Source organism: Strigops habroptila, chromosome 8 (genome assembly GCF_004027225.2).
Source record: "Strigops habroptila isolate Jane chromosome 8, bStrHab1.2.pri, whole genome shotgun sequence".
NCBI classification, from domain to species: domain Eukaryota; kingdom Metazoa; phylum Chordata; class Aves; order Psittaciformes; family Psittacidae; genus Strigops; species Strigops habroptila.
The window spans coordinates 21,139,989-21,156,530 of NC_044284.2; the positions used below are offsets into that span (position 1 = coordinate 21,139,989).

General features: G+C 38.3%; 1 protein-coding gene across 1 annotated transcript in view; it reads right to left on the reverse strand.

Annotated features, from left to right (window-relative positions):
• SLC9A9 (solute carrier family 9 member A9) overlaps positions 1-16,542 on the reverse strand; it is a 201,917-nt gene that overhangs the window by 46,280 nt on the left and 139,095 nt on the right. The window contains exons 13-14 of the mRNA XM_030493879.1: positions 9,557-9,605; positions 3,791-3,870 (exon numbers count right to left, since the gene is read on the reverse strand). Coding sequence (XP_030349739.1) covers positions 3,791-3,870; positions 9,557-9,605 — 129 coding nt within the window. The remainder of the gene's footprint in view (positions 1-3,790; positions 3,871-9,556; positions 9,606-16,542) is intronic.

A 16,542-nucleotide genomic window follows, 5' to 3' on the forward strand; every position in this document is an offset into this window, starting at 1 on the left:
ATCTTGCATATGTTTTCCTGTTATGCAGCAACTACTTTTTTTCTCAGTGCAAGTTTCAGTGTGTATGAAGTACATATCCTGCAACATAATGTAGGCTTCTCTTTGTGGACGATGGTGAGCATTTATAGATGGAAAGATCTTGAAACATACATTATACTCTCTTTTATCATCTGCAGTTCAGTTATTTTGCGCTTCTGGCTTTTAGTGCAGCAATCCCAAATCCTTCCTGTCCTCTCAGTATACAGCATGAGAAGCTGGGAGAACACTGTAGTCATCTTCCTCACTGATGCTACAGAACAGCCAGTGAGAGGAAAAAAGCCCTCACATGAGGAAGTGAGAACTATACAAATACAGAGAGAAAAGGAAGCCTTAGTAAACAAAAAGTCTTGTGTAAGATCATGTTCAACCAGAAATGATTACAGTTCACTCTGAAGTAGCTGGAAAAACTGGTAAAGATTGCAAGACACTTCTATTATATTTTACCTAAATTTTTAGTGGTAGATTGTAACTGGAAATACAGGCCTATGTGGAGAAGGAGTTCTAACTCTCATCAGGTACACGTCTTAGGACGAGGCATGCAAAACCCAGTGATATTTGCTGGAGGAAGCGAGTAAAGAGGTTTGGGCTGAGAAGAGTTAGGAGCAAATTTCTACTAGCTGGCAGTAAAGTTACAAGTTTGTTGTGGGTTGCTTGGAATGGAACAGCTGCGCTCACCATTCAATTCAGCTCTGCCCTTATATACACAGGCTTTTGCCCTTGTAGGACAAAATTTCCACCTACTTATTTGTTTGCTAAACATGGCTACATCTGTCTTGAAAAGACACAAACAACAGTATATAATCCAGCATTATAGATCTTGGGTGTCCTCCTCTGCCCCCCAATAAATTCTTGAAATACCTTTGTTTAATCCCTCACTTTTCCACTACTGCTACAGCCTCAAATGGTAATGCATTGTAAGAAGTAAAACATACCAAGTATTTTATTTTGTATTTTTCTTGTTTAAATTAATTGAGGTGAAAATCCAAGAGGATACCTCTGAGCATTTAAAGGATCTGTTCTTCATTTTGGTTATTCCAATATTAACATTTCTTAGTCTAGATTTCAGAGAATGGTTTGCTTTTCTCAAGTGTCCATACTTGATTCAAAGATACTTCCTTACGGAAAACAGCCCTTATTGAAGCCAGCTGACCCTGGATCAGGTTCCTACTGTTTCTTTCAGAATAAAAATAAAATCTGATTCTCAAATAGAATTTCAGGGGTGGTTGTATAGTTCTACCCTAGCGAGGCATGTTGCCATTGCCTAAGACCACTGAACGAAGTGAAAAATCATTCATAAGGGCAGCAAAGAACAGCACACCTTTTTTTGATTTCCTCAGTGATATTTCCTCCCTCTTGCTTTTCCCTTGTGAAATAAATAGCAATAAGGAATATTACTGCCAGAAAAGTGGGTAGATTTGTGTTAATGTTTAAGAGCAAATGTCAAACTATAGAAACGTCAGAGTTTTATATGCTTTCCAAGTATATAACCAGATTATTATTTTGCTGTATCTTTTCTTTGAAAACTCTATCAATAATCCTCTATGCAAGCTTGTATTGGGCACAAATACTGTGCTACCTTGTAATTTTTTCTTTTAAATTTAGCATCACAGCTTTGTAACATTAGGCAGGGAAAGGCAAAAGAAAGTTTGGGTGGATAATTTCTCTCTCCCTGAAAAGAATGTCTTTCAGAAGAAGTCATTCCAAATAAATGTTCAGAGCTGTGAGTCACAGCATTAGTGGGTTGAACCATTATTCTGTGCAAGTATATGGGCATATATTTTCAGGATTAGTAAAATGGAGAAATATTATTTGCAATAAAAATATATTTTAGGATAATGCCAGGGTTATAATCTCTGAAAATCTGAATTCTAAAGAAAGACTATAACTTGACTTGAAGAGGGATTGACATGAATAAATCTGTTCTTTTTTAAGAACATTAAAAAAATCACTTAAAATATTTGTTTGAAATGCAAAATACATGGAAAGACAGACTTTCTAGCATAAAGCATGAGACATCCATATTAAAGATCTCTACCATGGATAACCTCTGAGAAGTGGTGCTTCTTGTGCCTTCTACAGTCCTTTCATTTCACATGTTCTGTTGTCTGACTTTTTCATATTGATTTCTCTTTCCCTTCTGCCTCTGTCCCTTGTTTTCTAGCTCTACCCTTGTCTCTGTCATGTCTTTATTTTTTTTTTAACTCATGCCTCTGTCCTATTCTTACCTTCACACTTTTTCTTTTTTTTTTCTTTTTTATTCAGAGCAAATTTGTGCTCCCCCCTTCACCCCCCCTGTTCATCTCTTCCTTTTGACTTTCTGACTTATAGTTTCTAAGCCACACCACAACCACAGGCTGTTCCTTCTGAAAAAGAAGTGGAACTGGGTGGTAGTTAAAGCCAATTATGCTGGTACTCAGCATTAACATTTAAACACATTTCGCCCCTTTATACAGCATTCACCTACTATGTTTAAGTATTTTTGAAGAATTATTCTAGTGAAACATTGTAATGCTAAGTGCCTTTTGGCCTTTAAAATTGCTCTGGTAGATGAACTAGGGCAATGCATTCATTTTTCACCAAAAAGATGTTTTTTCCATCAAAAGTCTCTTTGAAGGATAACTTCACTTGAACTCTCTAACGAAGTGGTATTCCGAAAGAATTATATTTTATCAGATGAAATACTTCATCCTAGTTTGCTGCAGCTGGTATCAGAAAAACATACCTGTAGCCTGAACATTAATTTCTACTTAGTAGTGAAGGGTAATGGACCAGTAGATCTGCTATTGAATAATGGAGGCTACTGGTAGAGCTTTGCCTGTTCAGCTCCTGAACCAGTGTGCATGGAAATTAGCAGATAGGCTTCTCTTATATTCATCATACATCTCTGTGAAAGGCTTAGGGCATGATTTTTATTGTGGGATCTCACTGATAGCGATGCAAAGCCTTTGCAGAGTCAGTTTAAAATGACAATAAATTAGAATGGTAGCTTTTGCCATCTTTCCACAGGCATTAGTGCAGCATGGGTGTCCAAGAGTGTATGTTCTACCTTGGTTTTGGGAGGATGTTCTTTTTAATAGTATTTAAAATAATATAACAATATATAAAAAAATCAAGAATTTTCTTGAAATGTAAAAGATAAGGAAACCAGGCTTTCTAGAATAAAGCATCAGCCACCCATATTCAAGATCTCTACCACACATGCCTCAGTAAGAGTGTGAATAGAAGTGGGAAGGCTCAGGATTCCAGGGAATAGGACTTCCTTGGAGCTCTTACCTCCTGGGAACTACGTGTTCAGAATGGGATGCATCTTTCTCTGTTAAACCGGTGTTGTCTTATTTTTACTTTCTCTTTGGTAGCTACTACTTTCTGAATATGCAGTCAGGCTGCAGCCATTGGGCTGCTTCAGCCTCCAACCTTCTGGTCTCCCAAACACAGAGTTTACATGCTGATTAATAATGAACTTAGTTTTATTCTGGAAATTAAAAAGGTTTATTTAGATAAACCTATAGTCTATATACTAATGTAGGGCAGAGCTTGTTCTCTCTCCCCATAGCCTCAATCAGGAATGTACTGCCACTGCACTGCCCAGCTTCTCTAGACCTTCTGTTTCTCTGAACTTTCAAAATTTTTTCTCTTTACTAAACAGGTTAAAATAAATTACATTTTTGTTTTCAACAGTAGATTCCTGAGCATTTTGATGGTGCCAGTTGTAATTCAACTATCACCCATGGTTTATAACAGGAAAGGATACTTATGGTCAAAGCCATACCATATTCTGAACAGCCATGCACTCTCAGCTTTGGTTGTATTTTTATCCAAGTTAGATGCAGTCTGCAAAATAAATGAATGAATGAAGTGAAAAGCGTTTTTAAAGTATAAATAAAACATGGACTTCCAATATTAAAAAAAAAATGTCAAACCAAATTACAATTAAACTGCACTTCCACCTCCCCCCCCCCCCCCCAATTCAGAAAGTTTCTTTGGCACAAAAACGTCATCTCTGAATCACTTCAGGAACAAATTGGCTCACATAGCATTGCTATATACTCAATGTAAGAGTGCAGCATTTACTTTTATTGATGATTTCAATTTTTTAAGCCACTGAGAAGCAATATATTCTGAGATCAATAAAATGATATTTCGATTTAATTGCCATTGTAGGACTTCAGTTTACTCCTACAAGATCAGATGCTGTTTGTGTATGTCTAACAAAATGTCATTCCCAAAGGGATCACGATATTCTGCTAATTATGACATGACTTTCCTTTCTGTACTTCTTTCCAAGGGAAGAGGAACGTTACTTGAGCCAATGAGACCAAAACCACTGCTTTCCATTCGGCAAGGTAATTCTGGGGTGTGTTGCACAGGTAGATAGATGGACTGTCCTTTTACTCAGGATCATTATTTGGAATGATACATTAGAAACAGCCAGTTGTACAAAGACAGCTAATTGTGTTATTCTCTGGGCATGGCATTAGCACTAGCAGAAGAATTAGTGGAAGAATGGAACTAGGAATGGGCTTGCCAGTTTTCTAAGGCTATTTCATTATCATCTTGTTTGTGTTTTGCTACAAGTTAGATTATTTTTTAATGGGAATATTTTTCTTTATGCAACTTTATGTAATTTTTCGTGCTTTAAACTAGTAATATATTAAAAATTTGTTTCCTATTATATATTTTTTTATATATATTATATATTAGGAATTATATATATATTAGGAATTATTATATATATTAGGAATTATATATATTCCTAATTGTTTCCTATTATATATTAGCATATATGTAAATTGGCTGATGATGATAATGTCAATGGTCTGATCCTCAAAACTGTAAGGTTCCAAGCCAATCTGGATATAGGAACTGTTACATTGATTTCAGTTAATTTTGAATAAGGTTATATGGAGATGGAAACCTTATTGTAGCTGTTATGATTTTGCTAACGTCAAAGTGCTCACAGTGAACTTAAAAATGCATCAAATAGGCCAAAAATTATTTTTGGGATGCATTTCCTTGTTACTGAATTGATTATTTTTGCAACACCCCCTAGCAACTGGGGAGGCTGGAGGTGGGAAGATGGTACTAATCCCTAACCGTGCAGAACACTCTTCCAAGACCTTCGTATCTGATAGCACATTTTGACATGAGAGATACAGATTGGGAAAAGGGTTGAAACATTTAAGCATGAAGTTTGATGGCAGGTAAGGTCTATGTTAGGTCAGAACAACGAACACTGAAAGAAAGAGGGTGAAGGATGAGGGTGGACAGGGATAGAGATGAGAAAGAGGACAGGCATGGAAATACACATGTTGTGGAGTGGGCTGCAGCAAGCAGCCAATAAGTGCAACACAGACGAAGGCTGTAAATGGCCCATGTGTCCTTGGTTTGACTACTAATATTTCTGGAAGCCATGGTGGTGTTGGTTAATTCCTCTTTCTAAACTCATTGTATATCTAGCTTCCTCTTGTGGGAACAAGATTCCTCATATTGGAACATGAATTTTTCCTGTATAAAAGCAGTGGACAAAAAAAGTCTACATGAGAGTGTAATTCTCCAAGAATTTCCTGGTCCTGACCTAGACCTGCTTTTATTTCTTGCACTAATGTTTATTGTTTCTTTGTTCCACACCTGCTCTGGTGGCCTGTATCCTCTGGCTTATATAAGCTCTGTGAGTCTGACACATGTTGCACCTTCCTCCTCTTGTATATGAAATCTGTGTTGTGTTATCAGCTTTTCTGTTAGTTGAGAATGTGGGTAGTTATCTGTAGTGCAGCTCCTGTTTAAACTGCAGACAAGGGATGGCAGGAGATGTTGGTATGACTGCTTTTGCAGTGTTCCAGATCCTTGGATCCTATGATCTTAGAAAGTAACTTTTCACTTTCCCTGCAGTTCAGAGAGGTAGAAGTGGGGGAGACAGTCCACCACCTCTTCTGGGCAACAATTTTTTTCTCTGGGAAGTGAGAATGCCAATGTTTCTCATCTCTTACTTGGGAATTACCCTTATAGAGATTATTCACTTGCAATAAATTCACCAACCAGCTGGCAGATGAAACTGCTGGGGAAAGTATAGATACTTAGTATACTAATAAATATATAAGCTGTTTATATCTTTATTAATGCAATTTATTTTTAAAATAAACTATTATTTTGACAGAGATGATACTGACAGGTGTTTTGCAGGCTATTTAGTTTTCTCATGAGATCAATACTGCATCTACAACATTTTCCCAAAATGCTTGTAGAAAATGTATTCTTACACTGTCTAAGCAGAGATTAATATAGCAAAGTTTGAGATACAGAAACCATCTGAATAAAATGCTATTAACTGTTTTATTTTATTTTATTTTATTTTATTTTATTTTATTTTATTTTATTTTATTTTATTTTATTTTATTTTATTTTATTTTATATTATTTTTTAATGGGGAATGGGTTAAAAAGCTGACCGCCATAAAAGCTTTTGCCTTTTAATAGAGCAACTTTGTAACTGTGCTTAGTGATTATGTATTCTGCATTCTGCTTATCAGTGTTAGATTTAGGTGTTTATACTATGAATGATACGCAGCAAGCTACTTTTGCTTTTACGTATTATTTTCTATAAAATAATATACATTACCTGTAGTATGTATTATGTAAATAATTTCTTTCAGAAATGAGTTATGATGGTGCATCAATAAATAAATGGGTATGAATACGAGGCTGTTATTTCTTGTGTTTATGCTTATGTTGTGATAATGATTTAATGACAAACACCTTTAAGGAAAGGCAAGGCAGAACTGACACAACCTGAGAGATGCTTTTGATGGATGAGGTCACAGGATGGTGAAGTCCAGATGCTAATTATACATTAAAAGGCTTTACACCTTTGCTAGAGATGGAGCCCTGAGTTCCAGGTCTTACAGCTTGAACTGGAATTTGCCGCTAGTGGACTGCTAACATTACTGGTTAAGCCAGCCCAGAATAGAGCATAATCAGAAGTCCAGACACAACTGTGTACATGGGAGTCTTGACTAAATACATCAAATTCCTTCAGGGAAGAAAAAATTGAATTTGTGGAAGGGAAGGAAAGAAGGGAGATCAAGTTGAAGAAGTAGGAAAGGAAAAGGGTTCTGTAGCCATATAGCCACTATGGCCTCTGACATAGTACTCACAAGGTTGAAGGTGTTTAAGGTTTTTTTCTGCCCCTAAAAAATCCAGGTCTGATTACAGATACGGATTGAGATACACACAGCAAGATACCCTGTGTACTGGTAGTTAGAGTAGTCAGAGAGGAGGTTAGGGTCAAATTTCCACAGTAGACCCTATGGCTTCCTCATTCTGGCTGAGTAGTCTGGCTGAGAAGAGAGGAGCCTAGAGGCTTGCTTTCCACTAAGTTTGCTGTCTTTTAAACATCTTATTCTTGAGAAGATATTCAGTTCTTATTTGTGGTACAATCCCTCTGAAGCTTCAATCAACAGCACTGAGAGTTGGCACGTGGTTTAAAGTTCATCTGGGTGAGAGCTTTAACTGGCACTTGATAGGTTACTTGTCTAGGAATATATACAACAAAACCAACTGCTTTCACTGTGAAGACATGCTAACGTAGAAAATGAAAATTAGATAAACTAAATAAAAATATTGTAATAGAAATAAAGGGAAAGAAAAAAGACAAGAAAGGGGAAGAAGAGGTGAGACAGAGATGAGATGAAAGACAAAATTAAAAGAAATAACCTGACATAAGTTGAGTAACTGACAGAAGTAACTTGGATAAGTACTGAGTTAGAGGGCTGCAGAGAATGCAACAAAGGTCTGAATTAGTGAAAGATTGAGATTTCAAATATAAAAATGTCAGAAAAAAGAGAATACCACAGGAAGGAAAAACAATAATCAGAGCAGCAAAACTATCTTCTAAGTTAAAATTTGCCACTATAAGGAATGCTGACTTGGACATGATAGGGCATGAAAGGTGTTATATTTATTTACACCTTCTGTGTTGTATTGCTGGGTTTTGTCAACAGAGATAGGTGTTAATTCACAGTGCACAGTTGGGACACTGGATGTGTTATTGTTATTCATAAACATGATTATTTTCATTTTTAATAATAGAAAGAGAAAATTAGATGCCTATTGACTTCTGAAGAAATCAGGTTTTCACAAAACATGCATTCAGTCAATTTTATACTGCATTCCATTCTCTGATCCTTGATAGTTCTTGAGTGCTGCAAAGTAGAAAATTTCTGACATGATATTATCTTTAAAATACAGTCATGAATAAACTAAGGTTCTGTATCCCAGCCTTGGTCAGAATTTGGGTAGAGGCATTGCAGGAATTTCCACCAAGTTGCTTAGGAGAGTGATATTAGTGATTAGTCCCCTGAAACAGAATAAATCAGTATCTTGACATGGTGCAATGGAGTTATGCTAGCCCTTCTAATAATGATTGAGTTGTAAAATTAAGAATATGGTCAGATATGAATAATGATGTTGGTTTTTTGGGTTTTTTTGGTTTGTGGTTCCGCCCCCCCCCCCCCCCGAGAAACAGTAGGACATTAAGCACCTGAATTCCATCTGATATCAATAAACGTTGAGACCCTAAATGCCTTCAGATAGGTGCAAAGGTGTAAATGTTAAGAATGCTCAGTATGTAAGATATATTAAAATTCTGCCTAATGATATCTTTAATATATTTTCAAGTGAATAGAGTATCTTATTCATGTCTTGCAAATGTAAAAAAAAATTTAAGGCATCACTGTTGAGTAATTTAGATTTCAGTTCTAGTTGTGCAGTCTGAAAGAGTGCATGGGATGGTATAGCCTAGAAACAGGAACACAGTTAGTATTAGGTACTTTTTTGCTTTGGCAACTTGTCAGCTGTAGCATTGCTTCTCCCTAATTGTACTGCTCTTCCACTTACTGTGCTCAAGCACACGTTATGTCTCTGAGTATTGACTTACTATAGATTTCTACTGCTGTTGCAGGCAATGCTGCGTATAAATAATGCCATACACGTATGACGAAGGGAAGGTGAGAGTTGAACAGCTGCACCTTGTTAAATAGCCTCTTTCAGTTTACAGTTTTCAAGTTCACAATGTACTTAGCTTTCCATGTGAAAAATATTTTCAGAAACCTGATCTTACGTAGAATTGAACATTACACATTCTCCTATTTTATTGTAGGGAATTAAATATTGTTCTGGCTCATTTCTATAAATGCAGCATTTGGAAGGTGATAAATATTTGGATTTGTCAAGGCAGTACTTCTATTATTTTGTTTATTAGACTTCTCAGGATATCTTCACATTTATTTAAAATTTTCTTAAAACTCTAATATTTTTAGTTACACAATTTTCATGAGTGCATACACATTGAAAAAACAAATGTCCTCTGTACTTTAAAAAATAAAGATACTTTGCAGCTCCTTTTTACTTTCAACCTGCCTATTTTAAACATTTTCAGCAATAACACTATTTTTGACAAACATGATCTACCAATGATTGAACAGCTTTTTAATTCAGTATGTATGTTTAAAATCCTGACATACCTGACTTGCAGCTTCTGCTTTCAGATCTTCATCTGGATCTACGCCAACCCTGTTAAAAAAACCCAAAACAAAGACATATGGTAATGATATGATGTATATTAGAGAGCTTTGAGGGTAGAAATGTTTCTCTTGTGCCACTCATTTCCTGCTAAGTGAGAAATGTGAAGAAGAGCTGACAAAACATTAAGATCAGTTTTTTTTAATCAAGGAAGTTCTTAAGTTTTTGGGAAAATTGAGACTCTCTTTACTGCCACTCATAACACCTGAGATTAGATCTTTACCCTGGCTCTGATCCATATTTGTGGTGAGAAAATGAAGTCGTTAACCTGTGCTATAAAATCCTTAATTACTGGCAGAAGAAGGGTGTTGAGAAGGAACTGGAGTTGGGTATAATGACAGGACTACTGGACTCTGACGTTTCTTAATGTACTGAATTATGGCATTTGGGAGGGGCTTTACTTGGCACAGAAGGTATGGGAAAGCAAATCCAGAGGGGAGAGGAAATTGCAGTGGGTAATGTCCAAGATGATGAGAACCTGGGTGGCATTTTACTCATATGGACAAGAAAAAAAAAAATTGGCTGTTAAAAGTGATGTGGTGGAAGAACTGACATATCTTGAATACTGCTGATACTCAGAACTGAGAAGTGCAACTGAGAAATGTTGAGTTGAATGACAGAGGCTTGTGCTTATGTTCATACAACTAAAGGAAAGAGAGCAATGAGGGTGATGAATAATGAAACTTCTTATCACCGGAATCTGAAGCCCACAGCTAGCTAGCTAGCCCACCAATAGCGCCCGAAAGCCTCCCGCATAGTATCAGGTCCACCAAGCTAATGGAGAATTTACTGATGTGAAAAAAAGGTACTCTTTGACTAGATACTGGATACTCATTTAAGACCACTTTACTGGTTTTCTGATAGTCTTCCTTCTTGAGTATGTTTTTGATTTTGGTAACAACACATCAAAATACATTTGAAAATAATATTAAGTCTTAACAATTACATACCTCAGTATTGTTTCCTGTAAATATTATGCATGCATTCTTATTCAGTCCGAGACAATAACAGGAACTATATGCAAAGTAGATGCTTTTTATATGTAAATACTGAATGAAAGAGAAGAGACATTTGTTTCTATCGTAGGTCTTGAGCTTCCACAAACCTGAGTTCTTCAGGCATAAATATTTCAATCTTTTTATAAAAAATAGTGATCCTGGTGCTGACTCAACAAGGAGACAGAATGAATAGCTGTTTCTTTTCCTTTTTTCTGTTTTCCTGTTGTTTTTTAAATTGCTAGAAAATGCTTCTGATAGCACTAACATTCATTAGTTTGGAGTAAAGTTAGGTATTTCCATTTTAATGAAATGAAAGTATTAACATGGGAAAAAAAAGAATCATTACATAGATGTTTAACCATCTGTCTGACAATGGATTTGTTGTCATATACAGAACAGTCTATGACCTTATCTCTCCTTGGTATAGTAAAACTAAGCAGTATGAGACAGACACTGTTGTAAAACAGTGTGCAGACTGCAAAGCATACAGAGTAAATACAGTATAATATGAAGCCTGAAACAATAGCACAAATGTAGGTGTGACGGTCCCAAATTTATAAAACAGGTCACAATCAGAGAACCCCAGTCTCCTAAACGCAATTACATACCCTGTTTATTGGACTATGTTTATTTGCTAGATGTGTTCACCAAGAACACTACTTGGCCAATACAGAAAAACACCAGCAGTACAATAGTCAAGGGTCTGCACAGATCTGGAAATAAAAAAATTCAAAGCATTTATGCATGATAGGTGGCAGCTGAAAGGCAGGGCTACAGCACAAACTTCTCCTCTCTTGCTCTCCTATCCTTAATGAGCTTAACTCGACCTCAAAGAATCGGTCTCCTGGGACAGAAGTAATTCAGCCTTCAAGCAGTTCTGGACCTACTGGAGTTGAGAAACTGCCACTTCTGATTGATTGTGTGTGTTGGAGTTGTGATGTGTGTATTGTAGAATGAGCTAAGACAACAGAAAACATTTCACCTGGGACTAAAAGGACTGTAATAGTAAATGTGAAAAAGGGTACGCAATGGGGCCAGTAGGAACCAGAGTTTTTGACTATAATACTGTTTCAGTAACTGTAATGTAACTACTAACTAATCACATTGACAACAGGAAACCACTGGCATAGAAAAAAAATCTGGATTTATAGAGTTTCACTCTATAAATTTGAGGTATGCTTGAATTTCTCTGCATATATAACTTCTAATCCTTATAGCTGTGGAGACAGCTAGTTGTTCTACCTTGTTTATTTGCAGACAATATATTATTATAATATGGCACATATAAAGATAGTCACATGAAATTTTACCAAGAGTATTACATTTAAAGCCAGACAACCCCTACCCCTCCCCCCAGCAATAAATCACACTTAAATTCAGTGGAATCACACTTCTGTCTTAGATTTTTCACATATGAAAAAGAAAAGAAGGTGTCTCTGCCACATGAATGCCACAGAGCCACAGCTGATGCTTTCCTTTGGTCTGGTCTCTGCTCTTGTTTAAAACACAGGGGCAGATGCCCTTGCTGTTTTTCTCATGGAATAGTATCTTGCTACTGCAAATCATAGAATAGTTTGGGTTGGAAGGGACCTTCAAAGGTCATCTAGTCCAACTCCCCTGCAATGAGCAGGGACATCTTCAACTAGATCAGGTTGTGTAGAACCACATCCAGCTTGGCCTTGAATGTCTCCAGGGATGTTGCATCCACCACCTCTCTGGGCAACCTGTGCCAGGATTTTACCACCCTCATTGTAAAAAACTTCTTCCATGTGTCTAGCCTGAATCTCCCCTCTCTAGTTTAAAACCCTCACCCCTTGTCCTATTGCAACAGGCTCTGCTAAAAATTCTCTCACCATCTTTCTTATAGGCCCCTTTTAAGTACTGAAAGGCTGCAATAAGGTCTCCCCAGAGTCTTCTCTTCTCCAAGCTAAACAACCCCAACTCTCTCAGGCTTTCCTCACAGGAGAGGTGTTCCAGCCCTCTGATAATTTTTGTGGCCCTTCTCTGGACCCTTTCCAACAGGTCCATATCTTTCTGTACTGAGGACTCCAGAGACGGACACAGTACTCCAGGTGGGGTCTCACCAGAGCAGAGTAGAGGGGCAGATGTGGATAGCACAATATTACGTATTGATTTAAAGTCCCTCGGGAAAAGTCCTGATCATTGTTTGCATTCTATAGGAGAGTTTTTTAATTCATTAAAATCGCAATAAATTTTTGTAATAACTCTACCATTAACAACGTTATTAAGTATGCACTAAGCAGACTCAGTTCAGTCAGTTCTGAATTTGAGGCTAATTATTTCATATCCAAACATAGGCTTGGGAGCTTAACATCACACACTGACCATTGAAAATCATGGTCTGCTATAATTAACTCTGATATACTTGACATGAACTAGAATGCATTTTTAAACTGCAAATGTTGAAAAAATAAAGCATAACAAATTACATGAGACAGTCAAGACAACTGAAATTAAGCACAGACATGCACTTCAAGTTTACATCCTTCCTCAAAAGACCTGCTAGATCTAATGGTATTGCCACTAGAATTTCAAACTTAAAATTTGTATAAATTACTAGAAAGATCTCTAAGAAATTCTCTATTATTAATACTTGTATAAACATCTCTTCCCCTTTTAACCTTTTCGGTTTTTCTTTTCTGTGAGAAGTTTTAATGAATGGTCAGAAAAATATTTTCTTAGTATTTTTTTTTTCTCCTTTCTTGCTGTCAACTTTGTCTCTTCTGTTCTCTTATTGTACTTCTTGCAATCTCCCTTTTCCATCCCTCTGTCCCACTTTCCTGGTTGCTCTCTATTCCTAATTCATTTCTTCTTGGCATTCTTCTAAATATTGTATGTTTTTATCTCTGTCTTTCTATTTTTGAATCTTTTTATTCTATACATTAAACATTTAGGATGACTTCCATAAAAACAAATGAAACAAGTGCATTAACTTTTTAGTTAGATCTGTGTTGCAGTGGAATTTATCTGCTCTTATGGGCTTTAGTAATACCTTAGATTCAAATACCCTGCATATGAAAGAATTCAAAATCTTAAGAACTCCTCTGTGGTGGTTCTTTTTTTTTTTTTTTTTTTGTGTCTTTTTCTTGGCGAGCGGGGAGGGAATAGAGGTTGTGGGTTTTTTGCTTTTAAAAAATGGCTGGATCAAAACCTGGATTCAGAGACTGTTCAAATTTCTATATTCAAAATCTGGAAGTGAAGCTTGTGACTTCAGCCAGTCTTGAGCAATTATGCGTAAGCATTGCTAGGAACTGTGCATTAGTCTGCAGAAGTACCCTTTACAGTTGATGGTATTTAAATCCCTGTGTGCTATCAAGCATATAATTTTTTTTTAGCAACAGACAGAATGCAATTCGTAGTAAGAGGAGGAATTTGTCACTGAATACGAAGCAGTCGATAAGATCTTTTCTTATGTGGTTGAAATGGAGATAGATGGAAAGATAAATCCCAGATTGTCAGGGGAACAAGTAGTAAAAAATACAAAAACCATCCATAGGAATAGAGTAGTAAATCACTGTTCGGGTGTTGCAAACTTTTAATTCCCTCACTTCAAATCATCACAAAGTCAACACTGTAGGATAAAATCTCTGCTTTCTACAGTGGAAGCCACAGGAAAATGAATATACTCATGACTTCATGAGGATCTAGGCATGCAGAGCAGAACTTTTAGTGTCTATACTTACAAGTGTGATTCTCAGCCCTCCCTCACTTTAGGTGCCAAGAAATCTGTAAATAGACACATTTCTCTGAAATCTGAATTCTCATTACCGAAATTCTACTTCTGGTCCTGTACTGCTTTCTGTATTTGCAGAACAGAGCCTGGTTCATACAAGTTGAATCTTGCTTGCAGTCCCACCTAGTCTAGTTTGCACCTACCGTATACTCACACTGGTTAGTGATGGTTGAGTTTGAGATCCTCAGGACGGTGAGAAGAGCGTGCAGCAAGCTCACTGCCCTGGACTTCAAGAAAGCAGACTTTGGCCTCTTCAGGAACCTCCTTAGTAAGGTTTCATGGGATACAGTCCTAGAGGGCAGGGGGGCCCAAGACTGCTGGCTGATATTCAAGGATCACCTGCTACGTGCTCAAGAGTGTTGCATCCCGACTAGAAGAAAGTGCAGCAGGAGGGCCAGGAGACCTCCATGGATGGACAAGGAGCTGCTGAGGAAACTTAGAGGGGAAAAAAGAAGCTTATAGAAGGTGGAAGCAAGGACAGGCGGCCTGGGAAGAATACAGGAGCATTGCCCAAGAAGCTAGGGACCAGGTTAGGAAAGCTAAGGCCCAGCTAGAATTAAGTTTGCCAAGGGATGTAAAAGATAACAGGAAAGGATTCTATAGATACGTAGCAAATAAAAGACAGGCTAGGGACAATGTAGGCCCTCTCCAGAAGCTATCAGGAGAATTGGCTACCATGGATTTGGAGAAGGCTGAGGTTCTTAATGACTTCTTTGCCTCAGTCTTCACCAGCAAATGCTCTGACCACGCAACCCAAGTCTTGGAAAGCAAATGCAGGGACTGTGAGAACGAAGACCTTAGGCCCACTGTAGGAGAGGATCAGGTTCGAGACCATCTTAAGAACCTGAACGTGCACAAGTCCATGGGACCTGATGAAATCCATCCACGGGTCCTGAAGGAGCTGGCGAATGAAGTTGCTAAGCCACTGTCCATCATATTCGAAAAATCCTGGCAGTCAGGTGAAGTTCCCGATGACTGGAAGAAGGGTAATATAACCCCCATTTTCAAGAAGGGGAAGGTGGAAGACCCGGGGAACTACAGACCAGTCAGTCTCACCTCTGTGCCTGGCAAAATCTTGGAACAGTTTCTCCTGGAAAACATGCTAAGGCACATGAAAAACAACGAGGTGGTTGGTGACAGCCAACATGGCTTCACTAAGGGGAAATCCTGCCTGACCAATTTGGTGGCCTTCTATGATGGAGCCACGGAACTGATGGACAGCGGCAGAGCAGTTGATGTCATCTACCTGGACTTGTGCAAAGCATTCGACACTGTCCCACATGACATCCTTGTCTCTAAATTGGAGAGACATCAATTTGATAGATGGACCACTCGGTGGATAAAAAACTGGCTCGATGGCCGCACGCAAAGAGTTGTGGTAAATGGCTCGATGTCCAGTTGGAAACCTGTAACGAGTGGTGTCCCTCAGGGATGGGTGTTGGGACCGGTCCTGTTCAACATCTTTGTCGGTGACATGGACAGTGGGATTGAGTGCGCCCTCAGCAAGTTTGCCGATGACACCAAGCTGTGTGGTTCGGTTGATACGCTGGAGGGAAGGGATGCCATCCAGAGGGACCTTGACAGGCTTGTGAGGTGGGCCGATGCCAACCTTATGAAGTTTAACCAAGCCAAGTGCAAGGTCCTACACCTGGGTCGGGGCAACCCCAGGCACTGCTACAGGCTGGGCAGAGAAGAGATTCAGAGCAGCCCTGCAGAAAAGGACTTGGGGGTGTTGGTTGACGAAAAGCTTAACATGAGCCGGCAGTGTGCACTTGCAGCCCAGAAAGCCAACCGTATCCTGGGCTGCATCAAAAGAAGCGTGACCAGCAGGTCGAAGGAGGTGATCCTGCCCCTCTACTCTGCTCTTGTGAGACCCCACTTGGAGTATTGTGTACAGTTCTGGTGTCCTCAACATAAAAAGGACATGGAGCTGTTGGAGCGAGTCCAGAGGAGGGCCACGAGGATGATAAGAGGGCTGGAGCACCTCCCATATGAAGACAGGCTGAGAAAGTTGGGGCTCTTCAGCCTGGAGAAGAGAAGGCTGCGTGGTGACCTCATAGCAGCCTTCCAGTATCTGAAGGGGGTCTACAAGGATGCTGGGGAGGGACTCTTCCTTAGGGACTGTAGTGGTAGGACAAGGGGTAATGGCTTCAAACTTAAACAGAGGAAGTTTAGA